At 40.0% G+C, this 22,946-nt stretch overlaps 1 protein-coding gene across 2 annotated transcripts in view; it reads right to left on the bottom strand.

Annotated features, from left to right (window-relative positions):
• tspan9a (tetraspanin 9a) overlaps positions 1–22,946 on the bottom strand; it is a 212,769-nt gene that overhangs the window by 25,237 nt on the left and 164,586 nt on the right. For both annotated transcript variants that reach the window (XM_028035394.1, XM_028035387.1), the window contains 2 exons: positions 17,351–17,542; positions 10,303–10,377 (listed from right to left, as the gene is read on the bottom strand). In XM_028035394.1, coding sequence (XP_027891195.1) covers positions 10,303–10,377; positions 17,351–17,542 — 267 coding nt within the window. The remainder of the gene's footprint in view (positions 1–10,302; positions 10,378–17,350; positions 17,543–22,946) is intronic.

Here is a 22,946-nt window from a genome sequence, read left to right as displayed (position 1 = left end):
ACACAAAGAGGCAACATCAAGGTTTCTATCCAGTAATTTTACTTGAAAGTTGCCAAAGGGCATCAGTGCAATATTTCATGTGTGGCATGTGTTGACAAAGGCCTGAGACACAGCTCACACTTCTCATTACAAAGATAAGCTTGTGCTTTCCTGCAGGCTGGCCGTGTCTGTGCTCAGCAGCACAGGACAGAACATTCATCACTGAAGTCCGACGGGTTCAGCTGACCAGCCGGGGAAACGGAGACAAAACAGGGGGAAGAACAATAAAACCATTGGGTACCTTACAGGCTCACCTGTTCAACTGCTTGTTGACACAAATAGTCATGGCAACAAGTTAATGTATTTATTCATCTAGACGTAGTGAAGGCGACTTGCTGATGTTTTAAATGAAAGGAAGAGAATTGAAGTAACTTGATTGGTGTTCAAGCATCTCAGAACCAACTGATCTCCTGAGGTTTTCCCTCACACATACTATTATCTTTAGACTTAAAGAGGAACAGTCAACAGTCAGCACACAGTTTCAGTTATTACTGCTAGAAACTACTGAACCTTCAGAGACACATAAAGACAGTTACAAAGTCAGCCTTCTATTACCCGAAGAACATTTCCAGGATTAAAAAACTAATGTCCCAGCAGGTCTAGAGAAACTCAGCCATGCATTTATCTTTAGTTGCACTGATTACTGGCTAAAGAGTCAATCCTAATCCTGAACACTGCTGCTCGTGTTTTTCTTCTTCACTAAAATCAGGACGGTAGAAAACAAAACATCACCTCAGTTCTGCAGTCCTTCCACTGACTGGGGCTCAGAGAATAGACTTTATGAAACTGTGATTTATGAATCACTGAACAGCTTAGCACCGCAAAACATTAAAGCTCAACCTTCCAGGCCTCTCAGGTCTGCTGGTTCTGCTCTGCATCCGAAGAACCGGAACCAAACACTGAGAATTCAGCTTCTATGCTTCTCTAATCTGGAACAAACTTCCAGAAAACTGAAAAACTGATTTTCTTTAAATGAAGGCTAAAAATCCACCAGTTTAGAACTGCCTTTGATTCATAATAACTTTGATTAATTCTAGTATCCATTACAATATCTGATAATGATTTTTGATGATTTTGATTATGGCGTTTGTGAAAATGTGATGTTTGTTGCTTGTTTGCTGTTTTAGGTTCTCAACCCTTTGAACAACCTTGTTGTACTATGAAAAAATCTCGACTGGACTTGACTCACCATCATCTGTCAGGTCTCCAGAGACAAAAAAAAAACTTTCAGCGACTCAAAGTGATGTGGACGCAAATCCTTGTTGAGACCAGACCAGAGTTCAGACAAGTATTAGTTGCAACCAAAGCACCTGGACTTCCATCTCTGCATGCAAGATACGTTTGAACCAGACAACCTCATCAGCCGTCAGACAGGAACAGGAAATGAAGCTATAATTCACACAGGTTCCCCAAAACTGCACCATAAAAGATAGGAAAAACTTCTCCTGGTCTGTTGAATGTGATGCTGGTGGCAGGTAACAAGGATATTCTCTATGTTTTCTCTGTGTTCCTTTGTACAAACTGAGCCTCATTTAAATCCCACGCTGTCCTTTTAGTTCCCACAGTGGACCCATCTGATGGCTACTTCCAGCAGGATAATGCACATTCCCCCAAACCTCAAATCATCTTAAACTGGTTTATTGAACATAAATCTGATCTTTAATGACCTCCTTGGTCACCAGCCATAGCGCCCCTCTGGGATGAGGAGGAACGGCAGACTGTCATGAATGTTCAGGAGACAGATCTGCAGCTACTGGGTGATGCTGCTGCGCAAACATGGACCAGAATATTTCAGATTTAAAAAAACCCAACTTAATAAGATGTACTTAATAAAGTGACTAGTGTGTGTATATGGAGACAGCAGAAAGGGAAGAGTGAGTTTTATGTCTCGGCTCACATAAACAGAAAGGAGAGCTTGGCATTCGCCACCTGTCCACAAAAACAACAGCAATAAAAGACATTTCGCTTCAATTACCAGATGGTGTTTGGGCTCTTTTTCCTCAGCTTTACTTCACTTTACTAAACACATCTGATCCCACTGCAGACAGGGAAGGTATCCCAGCGTGAGAACCCCGTTCTCTCTTAACAGGGATCCAGATTTGATGACAAGGTAGGACTGGAGAGAGCAGGTCCACCGGGACCTGTAACAGCGCTGATGTGAAGCTACACCCAATATTCATCACCAGAGTTCAGGACGGAGCTGACAGCTCGAAAAAAGTGGGGTGATTTGATATTTAGAGCTTCAGAGACTCAGGTTGTGCTCACGCCTGATCGTCTGGTAGACTCAGTCTGATTTACTCTAAACTGTGTCAAATGAACCAAACCCTTTGAAAAACCATTTCCCCTCCTCACCTATGGTGGCGCTGCACCAAGAACCACTGAAGGAAATGATATAAAAACCTCGATGAAGACACAGAGCACTACTTCCTTCTTCACAAAATATAAACAATAATGGAGTGCTATCAAACTTTAGGGTTTTGTAGGATTTGTCTTTGGTAAAAGACTATAAACCATTTCTCCCACTAGTGTTAGACTCACATGTTTGTTTTGGTTGTATTTACCCAGAATTCCCTGCTCTATGTCCCTGCTCCAGACTGTGGAGCGGTCCACAGTCTGCTTTCATTCACATATACTTTAACCAAACTGAGACCTATAGCTTTGTGGGCAGACCAGAGTTTTTTTCAGTCTGCGTCAGAGTTTACGCCTTCACACTTTTCAGGCAAACAAACTGGAGTTCAATTGAAGCGGACTAAGCAGGGCTGGTGTGAACGCACCCTAAATCACAAATAAACATGTGTGTTTTAGCAAACACAAATGCTGCGAACAGACAACAAAAGTTGCCTCTGCTGTTTAGGCAGATGGTGCCTCAGGCGCAACTTCTTATAGAAAACAGGAAGTAGTAAAAAGCATTACAGAGTCAGATTCACACAAACTCAGAATAATCAATCTACTCTGTAGGTTGTTTGGTGCAGACATTATCATTCTGAATACAGCTGCTTGAAAAAAAAAGTACAGCACATCTGTGAAACACTGGATCCCAGATGGTGTATATGGGAGTGTGTGTAAACACAACCAAGTACAAACTCTGGAATAACTGTATGCTGGCCTGATCTGGGTCCGCTGACAGGAGACCTGGATAAGCAAACATTTCCCTCGAAAAAGATTACTTGAAAATTCTTCTACTTTGATTAGTTTCACAACTTTAACCACTTGGAAACCAGCGATAAGTGACAGTTTACACACTCAGCTGTCAAGGAGCAGCGTTATCATTCATGGTCATATGCTCCAATATGCTCCCCAGTCAGAAACATGTTCATCTGGGATTTTCAGAGTCAGTCAAAACTTCTTGTCAGGATTTGCCTCTGGCAGCTGAAAAAATATGCGCCAAGGGATCCACCAAGAACCATGAACAGTAAAGATGAACTCACGTTCCTCAACAACAAGATGTTAATGAGCTAAAGAATACGTCAGTCAAGAGTTTCACACTAATAGTTACACATTTACTTTTACTTCCACAGTGAGACAATTAAAGGTGCTTTGCATGAAAATGAAGGTACAAGACAATTACTCTTAAAATAAGACATGCTAATATCCTGAAGCTGTCTCTAGTTTAGGGGCCAAATTGGACAGACTGCAACAATTATATTTGAGACAGATGACACAGGACGGCGTCAGAATGCAAATATTTTCTCAATTCTATTAGAAAGGTGAGAAACAAAGACTTTAATATGCTCCATAGTCCCTTTAACCATCCATTCTTTATTTTGGTTTGATTTTGTCTTTCTTAAATATTCAGTCATCTAGTAAAACATGTTTTGATAAAAAACATAAATGACAGAAAATACTATTTGGCTAAAAAGTGAAACCCACAGACTGAACTCTGCTGCTAAACACATAAATGCAGTTTACTTGCTGTGGCTCCATTTAAAGAGAGATAAACAGGCTTAACTTTATAATGTTTATTGCTAGGAAGCATCACTACAATAAAAAATAATCAACCGAACACAACCTGCATTAGATTTTGTGAAAAGCTTATTATTTTTGCAGCTGTAGTAGTAATAATTGCTTTTCTTGCTTTTTAATAAAAGTGAATTCAATCATTGTTTAATCTTTTTTCATCCTTTTGTAAACAGAAGCTCCATTTAACCAATATTTTTATCCAAAGTATCCTGCTGTGAAAATTTCATACCAGCTGAAGCCAAGAATATTACTTTCATTTCTGAACAATTATGTTTTTTCTGTAACGGAGGATTGGTTATTTGTTTTGCTTTGACGCAAACAAATGTAGTTATATTGGGAAGATATCTGGTCATGCTTGAGCAAAACTGTAATGAGGCCTATACTCTGTATCCTTGTAGAATAAATTAAAAGTGCAAGACTTCTCATCACAACCATTTGCTGTTTTCCAGCAGAAGAGGCTCCATAAATCATCCGATGGGGTAAAACATGGTGTTGACGCCTATTCTTTGCAATAAAGGCCAGATTGTTTTAGTCACTCTATTTAAACTGATTAAATTAAATTGGTTGTAGTCAAAGCAGAACATCCAGGCAAAAATACTCCCACTTCTTCCTGAATGAAAGTAAAACACGGTTAAATCACAGAAGAATTGGAGGTTTATCTACTCAGCTCATCTGCTGAACACATTTTTAGGGTTAAATTAAGCAAACGATCTTCTATGCATGATATTTTAACCATAATTAGTTACTTTGAACCCCTCTGGAACATAACCCGTCTCCTTTCCGTCTTTTCCATGATCATTACCGAATCAGGGGCACGCAGGCTTCAACTGGCAACTCCTTTGGAAACAAAGACACTAACTACATCTCCTTCTTGAGCTCACTACACAGAGCAGGACAAAAGCTTTAAAATCCTGAAAGCCTAATAAATGATGTGGAGGCAAACAGCTTCAGCGTCAGAGGTTACCAGCAGCACATCATTAAACATGACTCTTATTTTCTTCAGTTGCTCTGGAAACCCGCGCTGGCTAGCATCAGGCCAAGGCACAGGCAGGTAAACTGAAAGGACCCTCATCGTCTGTAATTACTCTGGCAAAGTAACGCACAGCCGATGATTGAAAGGTATCCCGCCTTTACAGACAGGAACGTACAGGGAGATATGGGAGGTAAGGACTCTGTCCTACTGAATATTGTCACAATTAGCTGTGTTACAATCACCATCTATTGCATCTAGAGCCGGGGTCTGTAACGCAACTTTTAGATGCATCACTGCTCCATCTACCAGTCTGTTGTTGCCAGCGTCCTCTTCTATGCTGTGGCATGCTGGAGAGGATGCATTAAGAAGAGGGATGCTGGACGACTAGACAGGCTGGTTAGGAAAGCTGGCTCTGTTGTGGGGACTGAACTGGACTGCGTCACGTCAGTATCAGATAAAAGGACCCTGAACAAGTTACTTAACATCATGGACAACGATTGTCATCCACTCCATAGTACCATCATGCAGCAGAAGAGTCTGATCAGCTGGAGACTACGCTCCCTGACATGCTCAACAGACAGATTCAGGAAGTACCAAGGGCCATACTGTACTGTACAATGCCTCACTGAAGGGCAGGGGAGAAGTGGACTTCTCTGCTTAGGCCATCAACACAGCAGACTTCACCTCCACACTCTTTAGCACTTAGGATTTTAGTGTTTTTCAGTATTTTTAGCTCTTAGTAATGTTGATCTGGTAATTGTGTTTATCTAGTAATCTAGTGTTTTTGTAATATATTGTGTGAACTGTAGTGTAGGTTGTGTGTAATGTCTTAAGCTGCTGGGACTTTGAATTTCCCCTTGGGGATTAATAAAGTATTCATCATCATCATCATCATCATCATCATCATCATCACCTGAATTAAACAACTAAATTACTTCCTCAACACGGCATCAGGCTCTTCAGGTTCCAGCCAATGAGCCATTTATTTTATCCATGTGTTAGAGGAGGTATGGATCTAAAGGTGCATTCGCACCATCCCTGTTTAGTCTGCTTTAATTGAACTCTAGTCCGTTTGCCTAGAAAGTCAGCTTCATTTGGGAAGGTGAAAAACCAAAAAAAGCAAACTCTGGTTCACCTACAAACCTTGGCCTTGGTTTTGTTGAAGTGAACTCTGGTGTGATTCAAATACATATGTGAACGCCAAGCGGAACAGAGACCAAACTGATGAATCTGATCTGATCTAAACTATCCCATAAGATCTCTGGCTTTATGTTTGGGCTGCTTTTTCCTCCACCTCAGTCTCTGGTCTCCTGTAAACTCTGATCATTTGATCATCTCCCCTGATCAGGTGCATTTAGATTCAGATTACATCAAACTAACTTTGACTTTATTTCCAAGTTAGGTGACCTTTGAAGGCATCAGTAATTCCACTGGCTGCTGTATGAAACTCTTCCACACAATACAGGTTCATCCTTCATGACTTTAGCTCCTTCTAAAGTAAATTAAAGGTTTTGACATCTTATTTCACTCATTCTATCACCTCCATCTGCACACTCACCTTCTGTCCCCCCGCCCTGCTCTCCAGCTGCATATCGTGGCTCGCTCTCATTCCGACCTAATAAACCTTCTGCAGGGTTCGGCTGGGCGTGTTGGGCGACGAAGGCGCAATGAGGTCACAGCGTTCAAGACGGATGGCTGTAATCTGGTTTGTGGCCCAGCCATCTGCTGCAGTCAGCTGCTTGCTAACTGCAGGGCCGGCCTTTATTATACTACGTGCCTCTACACGACATTTAATCAGGAAGCTTAACATCTCAGTGTTGTGGAGGGAAAAAAGCAGGACCCACACATACCTGCAGGCACAACTGCTGGGCTGAGGAAGATGAACAAGAATTTCTCCATTAGGGGGGAAGAAAGGCGCCTCTAACACTGGAATAAACAGGTGAAAATGTGAGAGAACGACCAGCTAAACAAAGGCTTTCATAAGAACATCGCCCAGCTTTTTTGGTATTTTCTCCACATGTGTTTGACAGCTTGTCACACAAGGAGGATTGAAGTTCACACGAGGCGTCACTCATGACTTTCACATGGCCTATTTAAAAGATACATTTTGTGGCTTGCAGGCTGATTTATGTTTAAAAGCTGCCAACAACTGTATGTCTTCCAGACTTGTTAATAAATGCCTTGTGATTAGAGGATCAAATAGGAGAAGTGATTTAGAGATTCCTCTGATCACAGCCTGCAGCAGCGGATGCCGAGAGCCTCACACAGCATGCGTAATCTTACTTAAGATGAGGAAATTGAGGAGCAAAAAAGACAAAAAAAGCAATTTCTTGTTGCTGGATGTGATGTACAACGTTTGTCCTTCATCTGATCTCGACTTTCAGTCGGTCTGTTAGTCATGATCCAGCCTTAAACAATCCCCTTAACTTTGCAGGCGTGTTGTTTAGAAGCCAGCTAAAAATTCCCATAATTAGCTTTAATAGCTTCACTTCCCGATGACATTTGAAGACCAATAAAGGAAACAGATTTGCTCCTGATCCACATTATTATACATTCCATTAGGTCTAAACTCACTGTACTTTTGCGAGGCGGGACGAACATGAATCGCTATGGGGGATTTACTGGAACATGTGGATCAGAGAGTTCTCCCAGAGCAACATCCAATCCTTTATTAATGCAAACTCATTTCATTTCTCATTTGGAAAAAAAATCCACAGCCCTGCTTCGCTATCTTTTTCTGACTTCACAGGTGATGGGAGCGCAAAGAGGCTCTCCATTTAAATTCCCCAGGAGGGATCATGATTTCTTCTACTTTTTTTTCCTTCTCCGTAAAAAGTTAAGCCAGAAATATTTTGCTGATAAGGCATCAAACATATTTACTCCTGGCATGGCATGCCTGTGAGACCTGATCCAAATCTGAGAACTGATGGGCTGCTAAATGAATTCCTTTATCTGCTTGAGAGTTTAAGTTTGAGCAATAACCTTTGAACAAAGATGGAAAATTAGCTGACATCCCGAGGGTTGAAAGTAGGAGAGAAAAAACACACATCTATCAACAAACTGTCCTTGAAAACAAATAGAAGTCGTAAGTACTTGTCCTGCGAAAGACAAGTTGTCGTCGCAGAGAAGAAACACTTGTGGATAATTTAGTCTGGTAATATCTGCAGCTTGAAATAACTCCATCTGTTGTCGCCCCAGACGTTCACCTGACTTCACCTGCTGAGGTCATGGGAAATGTGGCGAGCTAATTACACGGAGCCAACTGGTGCGGTTTGACCTTTGACTGCTGGGCTAACGCTAGCATGAAGACATTCAAGCTCCTGCTGCAGAAAATACTAAATATACAAGGCAAGGAGGGGAGGGGGCCCTGGAAGACAACTGGGAAACTCTAATTACTTTAAGACACTCACATGCCAAGGCTGACATTTTCATACATCAACAGCTGAGAGTGGAGTGGAGTTATTTTCAATAGGTAACATATGATATGTTAGGCTGAGAAGTATTTTTATTATTTATATAGCCGACAATGGCTCTAAAATTGTCAACACTCTTAAGAGTCCAGGTTTTGTGATATGAAAAAGAGAATACAATAAATCACCTTGAAACTTTTTCAATCTTCGGTTTATTCTATTCAGCTCAACAATAAAAAAGAAAAATAAGTCTACAGGAAAAGAAGGAAAAAGTTGCAATAACCTCTGACTGCATATGTGTGCATTGCCTTTAATACCTTGGTGGATTAGGGGCATTCAGTTTTCTTCAGTAGGAAACTGTCAGGATCTCACAACCTGACTGATACTGGATCACAAAAACTCAGATTGTGAGAAAACCTCTTATCCACAGTCAGATTCAGGACTCAGGGTGGTTCAATGCTTTCATGCTTTAAATACAGTTCAATGTTTTAAAGGTTATCAGAACTTTATCTGACGTGAATCTGAGCTCATGTTGAGGTTCTAAATGAGACCCAATCATCTGCCCTCATTAAATAAATACGTAAAAAGCTTCTGATGAGGAAATGTAACCCAAAACATGATGCAGCCCCTACCGTGCTTCACTGTGGGTAAGGCAATCATTTGATGTTTAGGATTGTTACTGTGCCAAACTGCTTGGAAATGTGGCTCAAATATTTACTTATCAGATTATCCGCCATGCTTTGGAAAAAAAAGCCCATCTAACCCGACTACAGGACAGAATCCTGGGAAAAAATGGCTGCTGTTCCTCCATGATCAGTTTTAGGGATTTCTACAGGTTTTGGAATATTCTGTCATCCAATCTTTCTTTCAATTATTGTTGACTGTCTTTATTATATAAAAATGTGTTTATAAAAATGCTGTGGATGTTTTCTTAGTCTACTCCTGACTGTTGTCTTTGTACAGTGACATTATTTGAAACTTTTGTAACTTTCCTGCTAACTTAGACTTCAGCTAAGTAATTAAAACAGGAAAACAACAGAAAAATTGCTCTAGGCAGCTAAATTTTACTTGTGGTTATTTAGTAGTGTAGCTGATGGCAGGTTTGAACTGAAGAAGTGGAGCCAAAAAGACAGATGTAGATTAGATACATTTGTTGGTCCCAGCAGACAATAGAGAAAAACAGGAAAAGTCTTAAAGACTTACACAACAAACTTGAATCAAGTCCAATCTCTCAGGCTATTTAGGATAAACTTTAGCTAAATCATGCAAGAAAAACAACAACAAAAAAAACCTAAAAGAAAAACCAGCTGCATCATTTCTTCTAGAAGACGTGAGCTTGGCGTTCAGACTGTTATGCTGAGGTATCTGTTGTTTAACAATCTATTCCTTTCTGTTAGCTTTAGAGATGAACATGCAGGGCCATCCTCCAGCCAGTGAACTGATCAGAACCGATCTGTTTCTGCTCTCCGTGGTCAGACCTGCTGCTGGCAGGGCGTGAGTCCAGCTGCAGGCTCACAGACAAAACTGAGGAATAAAGCTGCATCTTACTGCTTTCTGTAACTTCTAACTTCAGGTAAGCAGCTAAAATAACATCAACCATTTTATTAGTCATTTACATGACTGATGCTTTTTCTATCAAAACCAAAACTTTTTATATTTTTTAGAAAAGGAACACTTAGTGCTTTAATGGTGGCCGTATTAAAAGCTCCTGATGAACCACATTTCATTTGTGCAGAATCATTTGTTTTCATACAGCTAAAGCTGGAATGAATATAAATTAAAGCTGCTGTAATTATAATTTAGCTCCAGTAAAAGTCAGAAGAGGAGAGAGTTAAATATGCATGAATAAATTGAACAAGTCGAGGTAAAACAAAGTATGCATAACATGGTGGACAGCACACTAAAGCAGAGCAAACTTACCTTATCAGAGTACACAAAGAAGAGGATGATGAGGATCAGCTCTGCCAGAAGAATTATCAGCAGTACGATGAAGAACTGCAGGACAAACAGAAAAAGTCTTTTTCAGCAGCTGCTCTGTAGAAATCAATGATTAAAGTTATGCTCTGACATTTTACAAACACATGTTGTCAAACAGAAGATGAAAACAGATGGCGTCCTGCAGCTAGAAATAAAAATATATTCCAATAATAAGAAACACAAGTGTCTGAAATTAGATTTCTCACAGCAATTACAGACAGAAAATCAAGGTGAAAGGAAGTTAACCATAATAATGTCTGAAAGGTGTAATAATGTCAGAATTTATATACATACATTCAATATTTTACATAACTTTCTGCTTGGAGGAAGACATAAAAAACACATAAAGATGCATAGTAAAGCAAAACTAATTATTAAAAATGAGCCACAGAAGCTCTGAGTAACTCTGTCAGAATAAGAAGAAATGCTTTTCCGTCACAGGAACCATAATAAAGTTTCAGGACTTCAGGACAAAGTATGCATGAATCAAAACATCCTTAGCTGCACATATTCAAAAGAAAAAGAGTTTATGACCTCAGAGAACAATTGTGGAAAAGCCTCCAGCGAGATCCGTTGTTAGGCAACCCTGAGTTTCATTCTGATCGATGCAAAAGTTTTAGCAACAAATTCAAAGAACTTAAAATATCATGAAGGTTTAAATACAATAAAAACAGCGACATCAATAGGTACACATTGTGAAGAAGGACTATTTTGTTTTTACTGTCGTGTTCATTTTTTTATATATAAATCAGAGCAGGTGGTTTATTAATCTTAGAATTTGAGATTGTTTTTTGCTTTTGCTATCTTTATTAAATGTAGTTCACATTTAAATTATTTTATTTTCATTCCTAAATGAATAAACACAGACTACATCTATAGGTTTTAGTTGAAGATGTTACCTTTTCTTCATATATACACTGCAGTTCTGCAATGTTTCAGAGATTCTCTTTATGGATAGAATACCAGAATTTCAGTATTTGGAGACCGTCTCCATGCCACCATGGTGTTGTTCCCTCGCTGTGAGAGAACAGCAGCAGAAATCCCTCCCAGCGTAAAGAACGTGTGTAAACAGAAACCGTTTAAAAACTGTAGCCCAATCAATCGTCATATTCTGCACAACAGTCTTAGTTTGTTTATGAAAAACAGCTTGAACAAAAAGTCATGAATAAAAGCTGCTTGATTTCTGTAACAATGTCGACTGTAAATATTTCTTGGAAGTAGGAAGTGCAGATATTTTTTAAGAGAAAAAAGGTGGATTGAAACCAACCAAGCATAATCTCGCCCTTGGCAAATTTTGAAAAATTTCACCAAGATGGGCGGAGCCAAGACACAACAAAGGGCGTGTCCAAGAGTGTGGACAAACTTTGTTGCTATATTTAGCGGAATTTCAGATCCTCTAGCAACTTTAAAAAAACTAACAACTAGTGACGTCTTTTCTGTGTCGTTGAAGACTTATGGCGATCTGCAGCAACGCTGCCACTCTGCTGTCATAAGCTCCTCCCACTGCCAGTCGTCCTTCCTGCAGCAAACCGCCTGCAGTCACACATTCCACTCTCTGTCCATGTTGCCAAAAAAATTCACATATTTGCAAAGCTGATAATGCATTCAATAAATAATCATCACTTCAACTCCTGGCTCACCACCAGGGGGCGTGTGTCTGGGTGAGGTGGTTTTACTCAGACAATGTGGGGCTGAGCGGCGTAGTTGTTTGTAACCAACATGAACATTCACCTGCTTAAGCAACATTCAACCTGAAGCAGGCAGCACTAACAAGACTTTAGGCAAAATATTGCAGAACTTCACAAATTTACACTATTATGTCAAACATACTATATAAAACATATATCTCCGACTAAACTATTTAAACAGTTTATCAGCAATTAAAAATTGTTGATTTGAGATTCAGTTAGACTTTAATATTAAACTCTTCTCAAGTCTTGCCTCTCAGTTGCTACCATGTATCTTCCTTGATGCTGCTTCAGCTAAATATTTACAAGCTTTTCTGCACAGCATGGATCAACCTAGATCCCTAAAAACCCTAATTAATTCAATGCTCATTGGGAAGAGGAGGGGTGAACCATTTCTTATTCCATGGCCCACATAAAACACTTTCAGCAGCCTTTTGTTGTTAGCATCTGCTTTGCAGGTTTTAGAACCAGCGTTGCTTTTAAAGTCAGCTACTGACTACAGCTGACTGCTTTCTACATTTTACATATCTTTCAGATATCTTTGTGTTTTCATGTGTACTTTTATTTTCTTAGTAAGCAGTTCCTGACATTTTAAAAAGGAAGAACCTCAGAAAATACTGCAAAGGATGTCGGAGCTTTGAATGCGCTGTAATCCAAAGGGAGATGTTGTCAAGGTAAACGTTCGGTTCTGTCCGCCCCCTGAGATCCAAACCTGCACTGATCTTTGAACGACATGACACCATCAGCCCCAATAACAACTCCCAAAGCCCCTGGGTGCAAAAAAAAAAAAAAGAAACAACCCCGACTCTCAGACAGCACTTCCATAAAAAAGCTCAGCATGGCTTGATATGCAAAGCCATCCCTCAGTGATCTGGCAGACGATGTTCCCTGCCTGACATTTTGCCTAATAAGAAACATCAGGACTTTTAAATGTAATATTTTGCATTAAACCATTTTATTATTCACAGTCTCCAACCTGCCTCCTCGCTGCCTGCACTTTGCTTTCCTCCACTTCACAGTTGTCAGCCAGGTGAAGGAAGCCATGTCTAGCACCGAGGATTTGGAAGGGCTTTGGACTGATGCAAGAGCTTCAAGGGATTGAGTCGTTTGTGATGTTAAGTAGTCAGAGGTCTAACTTTACCTCTCATTTAAACTTTCTAGACATGAAAGTTTTCTTTTTCTTTGCAAATCCACAAACATCCTTGAACTGAACAAACTTCCATCATTAACTTGTGCTTCAGATACAACACTTATAAAATCATAGCCAAACAGAGCAAAGCCAAGCCAAACTAGGTTTTATAATGAATAATAGAACATTTTAATTATTTAACTCATTAATATTAAGTGCTTTTCAGAGTGCTATGCCCATATGGTACAATCATTTGCTGACATACTTCACAAAGCTTCCTATTGAGGGAGAGTCGACTTGCGGTACTGACCCGTTCAGTCATCATTATTCTGGTTTAGTTGCTTTCTGCTTTTCCTGAACCCAAAAAAGTTTTAATATGTACAACATGGCTCACCGCCCAGGGTGCCACAGAATCAGGGGATGGCTCAAGCCCTATTTGTGGACAAATAAAAGTTATATCAGTTTTTTCCTATAAAAAAATTCTATTATTTATTGTTATTCCCATAAAAAAATGTAATCCAGAATTATTCATACCCCATGGCAGATGTAGATTTCTTTTCGTAAATGAATCTGGTATGTTGCAAAATATGGTAAAATGATGTAAATGGAGCACTAATTAAAAAATATTATAATTACACTTTCTTTTAAATGGCATGTCAAAAATTATTTACACCCTTCTCAATAACTGGTGGAAAACACTGGCAGTACATCAACCAATCCCGTCCTTTTTTACTGACCAGCTTGTTGCATGTTTGCAGTGATGCTGCAGTGGATCTCACTGCAAAGCTAAAACCTGCAAACCTTCAGATCTTCTCTAACCCTTTCATGCATGAATTATGATCCTTTGTGTCAGAATTGTTTTTCCATTTTTAAAATTTTTTTTCTTAAGGCATAAAAAAAGGTAGGAAAATTTTTTTGTAAAAATATTTTTTTTTATTTTTATGTGATCAATTGTAATTTTGTCCAAATACAAAGTTGTTATTTGAAAAATACATCAGTAGTATTGTTCCTTAGGGGTTATCTGATGTCACAATATTTGTTTTACTTGCAAGAGTCGTCTACAGTAGAAGGAGGGACCGGGTCGGTTCTCATGCTTTTTTGTCTGTCGGCCATATTGTGTTTAACAAAAATAATTTCTTGCATATGCAGCTGATGGCCAGTAGTTGATGGTATATTTTATGATGCATTAGTGTCCACTTCAGTGGTCTGTGTGCATTTATAACATAAAAATCCACAGGAAGCACAAGAAAATGGCTTTTAGATAGCTGTCCACTGTAGTGACCACTATGCATGAAAGGGTTAAAAATGTTAATCCCTGCTTATTTCAATAGTTTATAAATATTATAAATATACCTCAACATGCATCAATACACACAATGGAGACCATCTTAACACAACCACAGACGCCGAGACAAATCAAGTCTGGACTAAATAATTTACAGTCTGTCTTACTCCTGGGCGTTCAGCCAATCAGCACCAAGGAAAATGAATGGCGCTCATGGATTGCTCAATAGCATATCAAGTAACACAGAGTTTTCCTTAGAGTTTTGAAAGCCTCCTTGCCATCACCCTAATCTTTATCTTGCTCCACAGACTCAAATTCAAGTGAGGATCTTGGCTTTGTCTCTCCAAAACATTAACAATACTCCTAGTCACAAGAAACATGTTATATCAAAAGATTACTTTAGGGGCGTGCTGTGGTGGCGCAGGGGGTTAGCACGCCCCACGTTTGGAGGCCTTAGTCCTCGACGCGGACGTCGCGGGTTCGACTCCTGGTCCCGACGACCTTTGCCGCATGTCTTGCCCTCTTTCCTGCCTACTGTCCCAAAAATACGAGCCACTAGCGCTGCAAAAGCTCTTCGGAGAAAAAAAAAGATTACTTTAAACGTGCAGTAAATCTGCCGCGGGTATGAATATTTTTGGGCTTGATGATATATTGCACTGTGTTAAAAAGGCAGAAGAATCAGCTGTAGTTCAAAAGATGAAGTGCCAAGACAAATAAAGTCTGAACTGAATAATTTAATGCAGAACAGAGTTTCTGCAAAGCTCAATTTGAGATTTATAAAATCTTTATTGCCGATGTGAAAGAGCATTTTCCTTTGGCTTAAGATGAGAAGTGTAAGTGAAATACAGTTCTTATGCTGGTGGGAATTATTCCACACTCATAAGCAGCTTTGATTTGTGAAACTTATTTAGTAAAACCTAAAAATGGTGATTACTTTTTGAAGAAAAAGTTGTTCAAAGTTATTTCTTGCTCCATTCTTGGAAGCCCAACACTGACCAGGCCACAGGTGAAAGTTTTCGCCCAGGAACCATGACTGACACCAGGTCATCGTTTTCTGAAGAACATGCCTCGTTTGTCATTCACTGCCTCCTCAGTCTACTCAATTATCTTCAGTGGTTATGTTTTATATTCTGTCCTGCTTAGTTGGTGTAGTCTTGTCTTTATTCTCTGCCATGTTCGATGTGTCAGCCCATTTCTGCAGGATCCCGCCTGGCAGCCTCCAGTTTCTATAATAGATTATTTCCTTTTCTGCGCTCGCCCCACAGGAACCTCGCCTTCATTTGGGTTTCCAGTTTTAAACCAGCACATGACATGAGCTGTGACCAAAGGGAAGCAAACGACATGTAAGCGTGTTAATTATCAGAAAGAGTGAATCCCACAGCTCAGTTCCAGGATTTCATTCTTCCACCGTACTGAGAATGAAAACAGACTAAACCTCCACTGGAATGTTTCTGCCTCTGTTGAAGTCTCTAAATTAATCATAACACATTTAATGGCTTCTACACATCCACATTAACTTTTTTAAACAACAAGCATTATTTCACAAAGCAGGTATAACATTATGACCACCTAGCTAATTATGTTGCCCTGTAATTCATGTTTGCTCAGTTGGGTTAGGATCTGGGATTTGGAGGTCAAATCAACACCTCAGCTCACCGTCGATCTCCTGAACCAGTTTTGTTCTGTGGTAGGGATCGTTATCCTGCTAGAATTGGCCAAAATTATCAGGAAATGTCTTTTCCATCAAGTAATGGTCTGCAACGTCCTTACTGAGGGCAGAGTAAAATCCACATGAACCAGTTTGAAACTGATCACAGCAGACTGGGAACTCACCACAAGACCTGCAGTTCTGGAGATTCACTGATCACAGCTGTCCAGGTATTTCAATTCACCCTTCATCAGTCTCAAATCCTGATTACTTCCCATTTTCAAATGACAAAATGTTGCCAACATGAGTTATGTTAAAGAGATAATTAATATGTTTTACTTCACATGTCAGGATTAATAACATTCTGAATGTTACATCAATGCATTAAACTTGTACAGGAGTGCAGATCTGTTTTTCCTCCATGTTTTGTAACTGACAATATAAAGAGATCTGCCAAGCAATTAAAGTTGTCAGCAGGAAACATAATCATGTGTCTATAGAAACACATTTGCACTGATAATGAGTTGCTACCATTAGATCAGCACAAGAACTAATCTTGTCAGAATGTCCAGCTGTTTTGTTTGTGATTCATTTAAAAGATTAAATTCAGCTTGTTTGGCGTTTTAACCTGACCTGATAAAAAACATTGAGTCCAGTTTAAACATTGATCTATGAAAAAAAACTGACATTTCCCTTTTTTAAGTTTTTAATGAGAGCGCGTTCATCTGTTGGTGTTTTTCAACAGTAACTTCCAACAAAATAACATTTGAATGCTGCAGATGGAAAGATAAAAACAAGACATCCTGTGCATATATATTGATACTTTTCATAAATCCAGATTTTTCTCTTGTAAATGAAGAAACAAAAATATTTTTCAAACTAATCCAGATTTTATGACTATATTTTCCATGATCATCACCAGTATTGTAACAGAATATTCAAAAACTCTTACTCAAACATATTTATTATTCATACCTACTTAAAACATGAATAAAACATAACTTCTTCATTGGTTTCCAAACTTTTCAACAGTTCTGATTAGTTTATTTAGCACAATTTTAAGGGCAAATCTTAAGAGAAATATGTACATTTATACTAAAACAAAAATAAATCTAAGAGGTCTTGGTCTTGTTGACTGTATTGGTTGTATGGCAGGTATGTCAAATTAGTAAAAAATACAATAAAAATATTGATGGAAAAAAAACAAATATAAAGTTTGAATATACAGTGATTGAACTTACGCTTAAAAGCAGGCACTTGTTCTCCTTAATGGCACCCAGGCAACCAAGAAAGCCCGTCACCATGACGACTGCGCCGACGGCAATGACCATGTTGGCAGCTGACAGAGACGGGAATGAAGGTGAGAAGGTGGCGAAGCTGCCCTGTGACACAGAGAGCCAGATGCCCACGCCAAGCAGCCCACAGCCACACAACTGCAAAGCAGAAGACAACAGATGTGAGGGTGAGAAACGGACAAGTTGCGTCTTTTCAGGCACAATCTTAAAACATTTCCAGCTCTTCCCTGGATGCACTGATTATTACTGAAGACCTCCTCAAGCAACTAGGGTTACCTTTGAATTGAAAGAAAAAACTAAACGTACAGCCTGACTCTCCGGGTCTCTTCAGCTGCCAGGGACCCAAACAGTTACTAAACACAGCCAGAAAAGCCAACTAGGATTATGTTAATTACAGCGGCGATAAGCCAATAACACCTCTGGGAGAGATTAGGGCAAAAAAATTGGACGTGAGCCACAGAGTTTTTGATTATGTGAGCAGATTACAATAAATCCAGAACAAACAGATATGTAATTAGTCCCAGATCCAAGGCGGACATCTTCCAGGCTTTCTGAAGCCACCTGCAGTGGATCTGAACTTTAACAAGACGAGGCAGCTTCCTAATCTCACTCCAGCAGATTCCTGCTGATGTGTGTGGCGTCCGCAAAGTGAACGTTATCGCAACATGGAGCGTTCAAGGAAGGCTTTGATTTGCGGATGTGTTGGTCTATTTTATCAGAGATAATATCACACGGCTTTGGAAAACATAGAGAGTGAGAGAAATGAGGGCAGCTGTAGGTGACATCCAACAAAAAGAACAAACAAATACAGATTATCATATTTTTTGTAGTTGGAAAAGATATAGGAATTGTATTCAATAAGCTCTAATTGATGTTCGCAAACATGCGTGGCTGGGATCACTGAGTTTGCAGTTTGAAACAATTTCTGGACTGCTTGGTTCTATGACATCCTCAGTAAATATCAACTTTGATTTAAAACAGGTTTGAACAGAATTACTGCGAGACCGATTAGCTCCAGCGCGGCTCTCCTTACCATCAGGCGATGATGTGTAAAAGTAACTTTGAGCTTTAACTGCAAGAGTCAGGAAATGGTGAGAGATGCCTGAGGTCTAATGAGTCCTACAGGATACATGCATGAGCCACACATCCCCATCTCAAATGTCAGATGAGCTCAGTCTGACTGCTGCTGAACTTTGACCTTTGAGCTGTTTTGGTTTGACTTCACACAGGCTGATGTGAAGACAAAGACCTGGTGCGTGGAGAGCAGCGCTCCCAGGAAGATGATATGCCTGCCCTTGCAGAGAATAGGCAATGAATCAATTAAAAAGAAAAGGGGGAAAGAGCAGCGCAGAGTAATGCATCAGGACTGATAAGAGCTCTGCTTGAGTCCGCTAAAATTAACTAGCTGAGTGGGTTATCCTGTAAAAAGCCTGTTCAGAATGTCTCCTGTCAAGGTTGAAGGAAACACAGGCTGCAAAAGATCCTTGATTTTCAGACTTGAGGGAACGACTCTAAACGGACAACAAGAGACTCAATCATGTTTCCTCATCGTAACTATGCAGTTTTTAAAAGCATCTTAAAAGTACAATTGTATCTATAAACAATCCAATTTTAATCAACAAAATAAGCAATATTTTTAATTCAAAGCAGATTTTACAGCTAAATTATAGAATAGACAGACTTTTGAGCTCAAAACAAAGTTATTTATTGTTTTCAATCAGTTATTCAGGATCTTCAACCATCAGATTGGTGCAAAGTGCAAGGCTGACATTAACTCATGTTTAGCTTTGAGATGCTATTTTAGGCTTGAATAGCTGCAATGATAGGCTAACTCCTTTTAGCACAACCTGAACACAACAACAGCCTTTTCTGGTGTCCAATCAGATTTTTTCTGAAGTAGAAATTAAACCCCAGTGGGCCGAGAGAAGCTGCGTTTTTGTGTTCTGCGAATGTCACTTGTGTGTCAGATTTACAGACATATCCGAAACACGTAAACGTGAAAAAAATTACTGTGGTAAAATTGAAGAAATTAAAATTTTTATTATTTTTTACCCCTCCAGGGGGTCTTTTGTGGGCTCTAGTGTCCCTTATATGACAGCAGGCTGACAGGAAACAGGGAAGGACAGGGGGGAAGACATGCGGCAAATGTCGTCAGGTCCTGGAGTCGAACCCGCGACGGCCGCGTCGAGGACTCAAGGCCTCCAAACGTGGGTCGCGCTAACCGCTACGCCACCATGGCACGCCCCAGAAATTCAAATTTTTAATAATTACATGAACACATTAAAGTCTCTAAATGGGAGCAAAACGCAAAGAACAGAGAGAAGCAGACCGATGCTTTCTGTCCTTTAAATGCTGAATAATTCCAGTGAAACTGAATTCATTGGGAGGCACTATTAGCCTTTTAATGGCAAACTGATTAAAAACAAGAGGAGTCCAAAAGTCATTTGAAAACAGTGGAGAGAGGTCGTCCTTTTCGCTGAGCGTCATATATACAGAATCACAGCTAACGGCGTTCTGAAGGCCAGATAATATATAGTGTGAGAAGGGATTTAGGGAAGCAGGGGACTAATAGAAAGTTTAGGAGGCCACATTGATAAAGTGGATTTACAGCTAGTGAGGGGGAGAGTCGAGAGGTTTAAGAGTCCTGCTGGGGAGGAATACAGTACCTTCTCTTAATTGTGTTTAATGCCCAGTGAAGGGAGCTTATCCGAGAGTGTCAGTCACCACAGCGATGGTGAAACCGCCCAGCCCTCCTCAGTCCGTTAGATCTGAGCTGGCATGAACACGCCTAATCCCCGCTCTGCTTCCAATTCTGCTGCTAGGAAAGGCAAACGTTTCTGTGCCTCTAAACACAGACCTGCCACTTCTCTGACCTCAGGTACAAGAATGAGCTGTGGCCTTCAGAACCCGTCCTCATAAAAACATCCAGGAGTGACACAGAATCTCACTTTGTTTACAACATGAACAGTTATGATTGTCTTTTCTGCCCAGATCTAATTAAACTGCATCTCAGTAAATCATATCATCAGTAAGTTCATTTATTTCAGTGATTAAATTCAAAAGGTGAAACATTTATAGACTCACTAGATACAGCTGTTTCTATAACTCAGTGGTTCCCAAAGATTCTCTGGCTCCTCTATGAATTACAATAAAATCTCTCCGCCCCCTCAAAAAACAAAAAACGATCAACTGGACTCACATCGTTCAACCAGACATAAACCTAAACACATATTTTGTTTTCAAACTCCACTGAAGATTATTTCACACTTCAGGTTGCAACAAAACAAACTACAAACCATCTTTACAGTGAAACACTTTTGTGTAACAGTTTTGTTTTTCATTCATCCATTCTGCTTCTCGCGCCGCCCTGCCATGGCACTGCGTCCCCTTTAGGGGCCGCGCCCCACACTTTGGGAATCACTGCTACATCTCATCTCTGCATTTATGACATTATTCTTGATTGAACAATTAATTCAACTCCAGCATATATTTATGTGTGTGGTAGTGAATCTGTGAATCTCCTCCAAACTCTTCAATGTTTCTTTCATTTTTTCATTTTGTCCTTGTTTCCTGTGAGACCTTTTTCCATTATGTTTTTTCCTTCCACTGAACTTTCCATTTATATTTTCGTCAGCTTCAGTAATCCTCCTGGTGGAAGGTATGAGTGACTGTTGACATGTCCAGCGTCCATCATACGGTGGCCGTCATTATGTTCCTCCATTAGAATTCTGTTTTTATTGGTTTTATCTATTTTTCGCATTTCCTGTTAAGATGATTTTGTCTTTTTATTTATTAAGATTAGCTCTTTGATCCAGTGATGCATCCATCATAGGTACTAATCGCCGGTAATCACTGCACCCTTCAGAGGAAGCTCATTTCAGCTGCTTTCATGATGGTTAAGTGAATTACAACGAAGCTGGAATGAATGAAGATGACGGTGAGATTTGAGGATAACCAACATTCTCTGAACACGTTACCTGTGCTGCAGCTCTTTAAACTTGTTCTCATTTAGGTCACTAATACGTCCCGCTGTACCACTGCACCAGATTATGACCTCCAGATTATTTACTGTGTGGTTCTGGATAAATCCAGTGAGCGGACGCTCACAGCTGCCGTTGGTTATCCTCAAATCTCACCGTCATCTTCATTCATTCCAGCTTCGTTGTAGTTCACTTAACTATCATGTCATCATTAAGCAACCAAGTCTGAGACATGACAGCCCTCCAGGTCCACAACTCTTTCAAATTTAATCCACGTTATAGATGGATAAAGTCTCTTTGCAGCCTAGTTTTTCAAACGTCTCTCTTGGTTAGAAACTGGCAAACACTGTCATAACCCATCAGCAGCTTTTGCCTTGATGCTCGGCGCTCCCATGCATACATGCAGCATGAGATGCTTTCCAACACCTCACACATCACTCTCAAGGTTGCTTTCATATTTGAGGCCTCAAGGTACAAATTGTACCGCTGTGATAAAGAATCAAAAAAATCTTTGCAGCAGAGAACACAAGCCTGACAGCACAAGCCCATTTAATTACACTTAATGTTTAATCTTTTTTTTGCAAAATAATGGGAGAATAACAGTGTTGAGATAATGTTTGACCTACGCATGTGGTGAGTGATATTTTTAGAGCACTTTCTTGGCAAAGAGAGAATGAAGTCAACTGTCTAATAGCACGAGAAGAAAAGTGAGAAAAGATCGAACAGATCGGAGTCAGCGTTATGTTTTAGTTGGAGGAAACAGGAAGATGTGAGATGAGACTGTCTCTGTGAATGAGTGGGGACATTTTAACAAGCTCAGGGGGGAATAATTGCAGTAGTACAATAGGAAGCAACAGCGATGGAGCTTTCTACAGAGAAAGGTGATGGAGGAGAGGTCAGCTGTGAGATGTGGAGGAGAGCAGAATATTAAAATCCAGAGCCAACAGAAAACACTGGAGACGAGTGTAAGAAGAGGAGTAAGTTCAGAGAGAAAGATGAAGAAGAAAATAGGTTGTGACCCCTCTTCCAAGTGGTTGGCTCAGATGATTATCAGTTGCTGCGGTAACTGACTCGGTGACATGGAGCCAGCCGCTTTCAAACCTCTTCAATCTCCTCCATATCAACCAGACGTCAGAGTGTGCAGGTGAGACACTGAATGACATTTTACACACTGATCACTCAGAGAGGTCATGACCTCTGGTGCTGCTTCTGTCGCATCGGGCCGTCTCCTGGAACTGGGCTCGTCATGAGAGCTCAGTGACCCAGAAGGATTCGGGTTCGGTTTACTTCAAATTTAGCTTTTAATGCTTTTTTCTGTCTGCAGTAACTATCACTTTATTAGGCACATCTATCTGATTGCTCATTAACAAAATCAGTCAATCAAACGGCAGCAACGAAAGATGGCGTGCAGAACATCAAACTGAGCATCGGGACGGGAAGAAAAGGGAACAAAGTGACCCCTGAACTCGGCATGGTCATCTACTAGGATCTGAACCCACAACCATCTCTGAAAAAGTCAGAAATATTCAGTGAGTGGTGTAAACAGACCCACCAGGAAATGT

Source organism: Xiphophorus couchianus, chromosome 2, assembly GCF_001444195.1.
Source record: "Xiphophorus couchianus chromosome 2, X_couchianus-1.0, whole genome shotgun sequence".
NCBI classification, from domain to species: Eukaryota; Metazoa; Chordata; class Actinopteri; order Cyprinodontiformes; family Poeciliidae; genus Xiphophorus; species Xiphophorus couchianus.
Note: the sequence above shows the minus strand (reverse complement) of the source record. Positions and strands in the feature narration are given on the sequence as shown.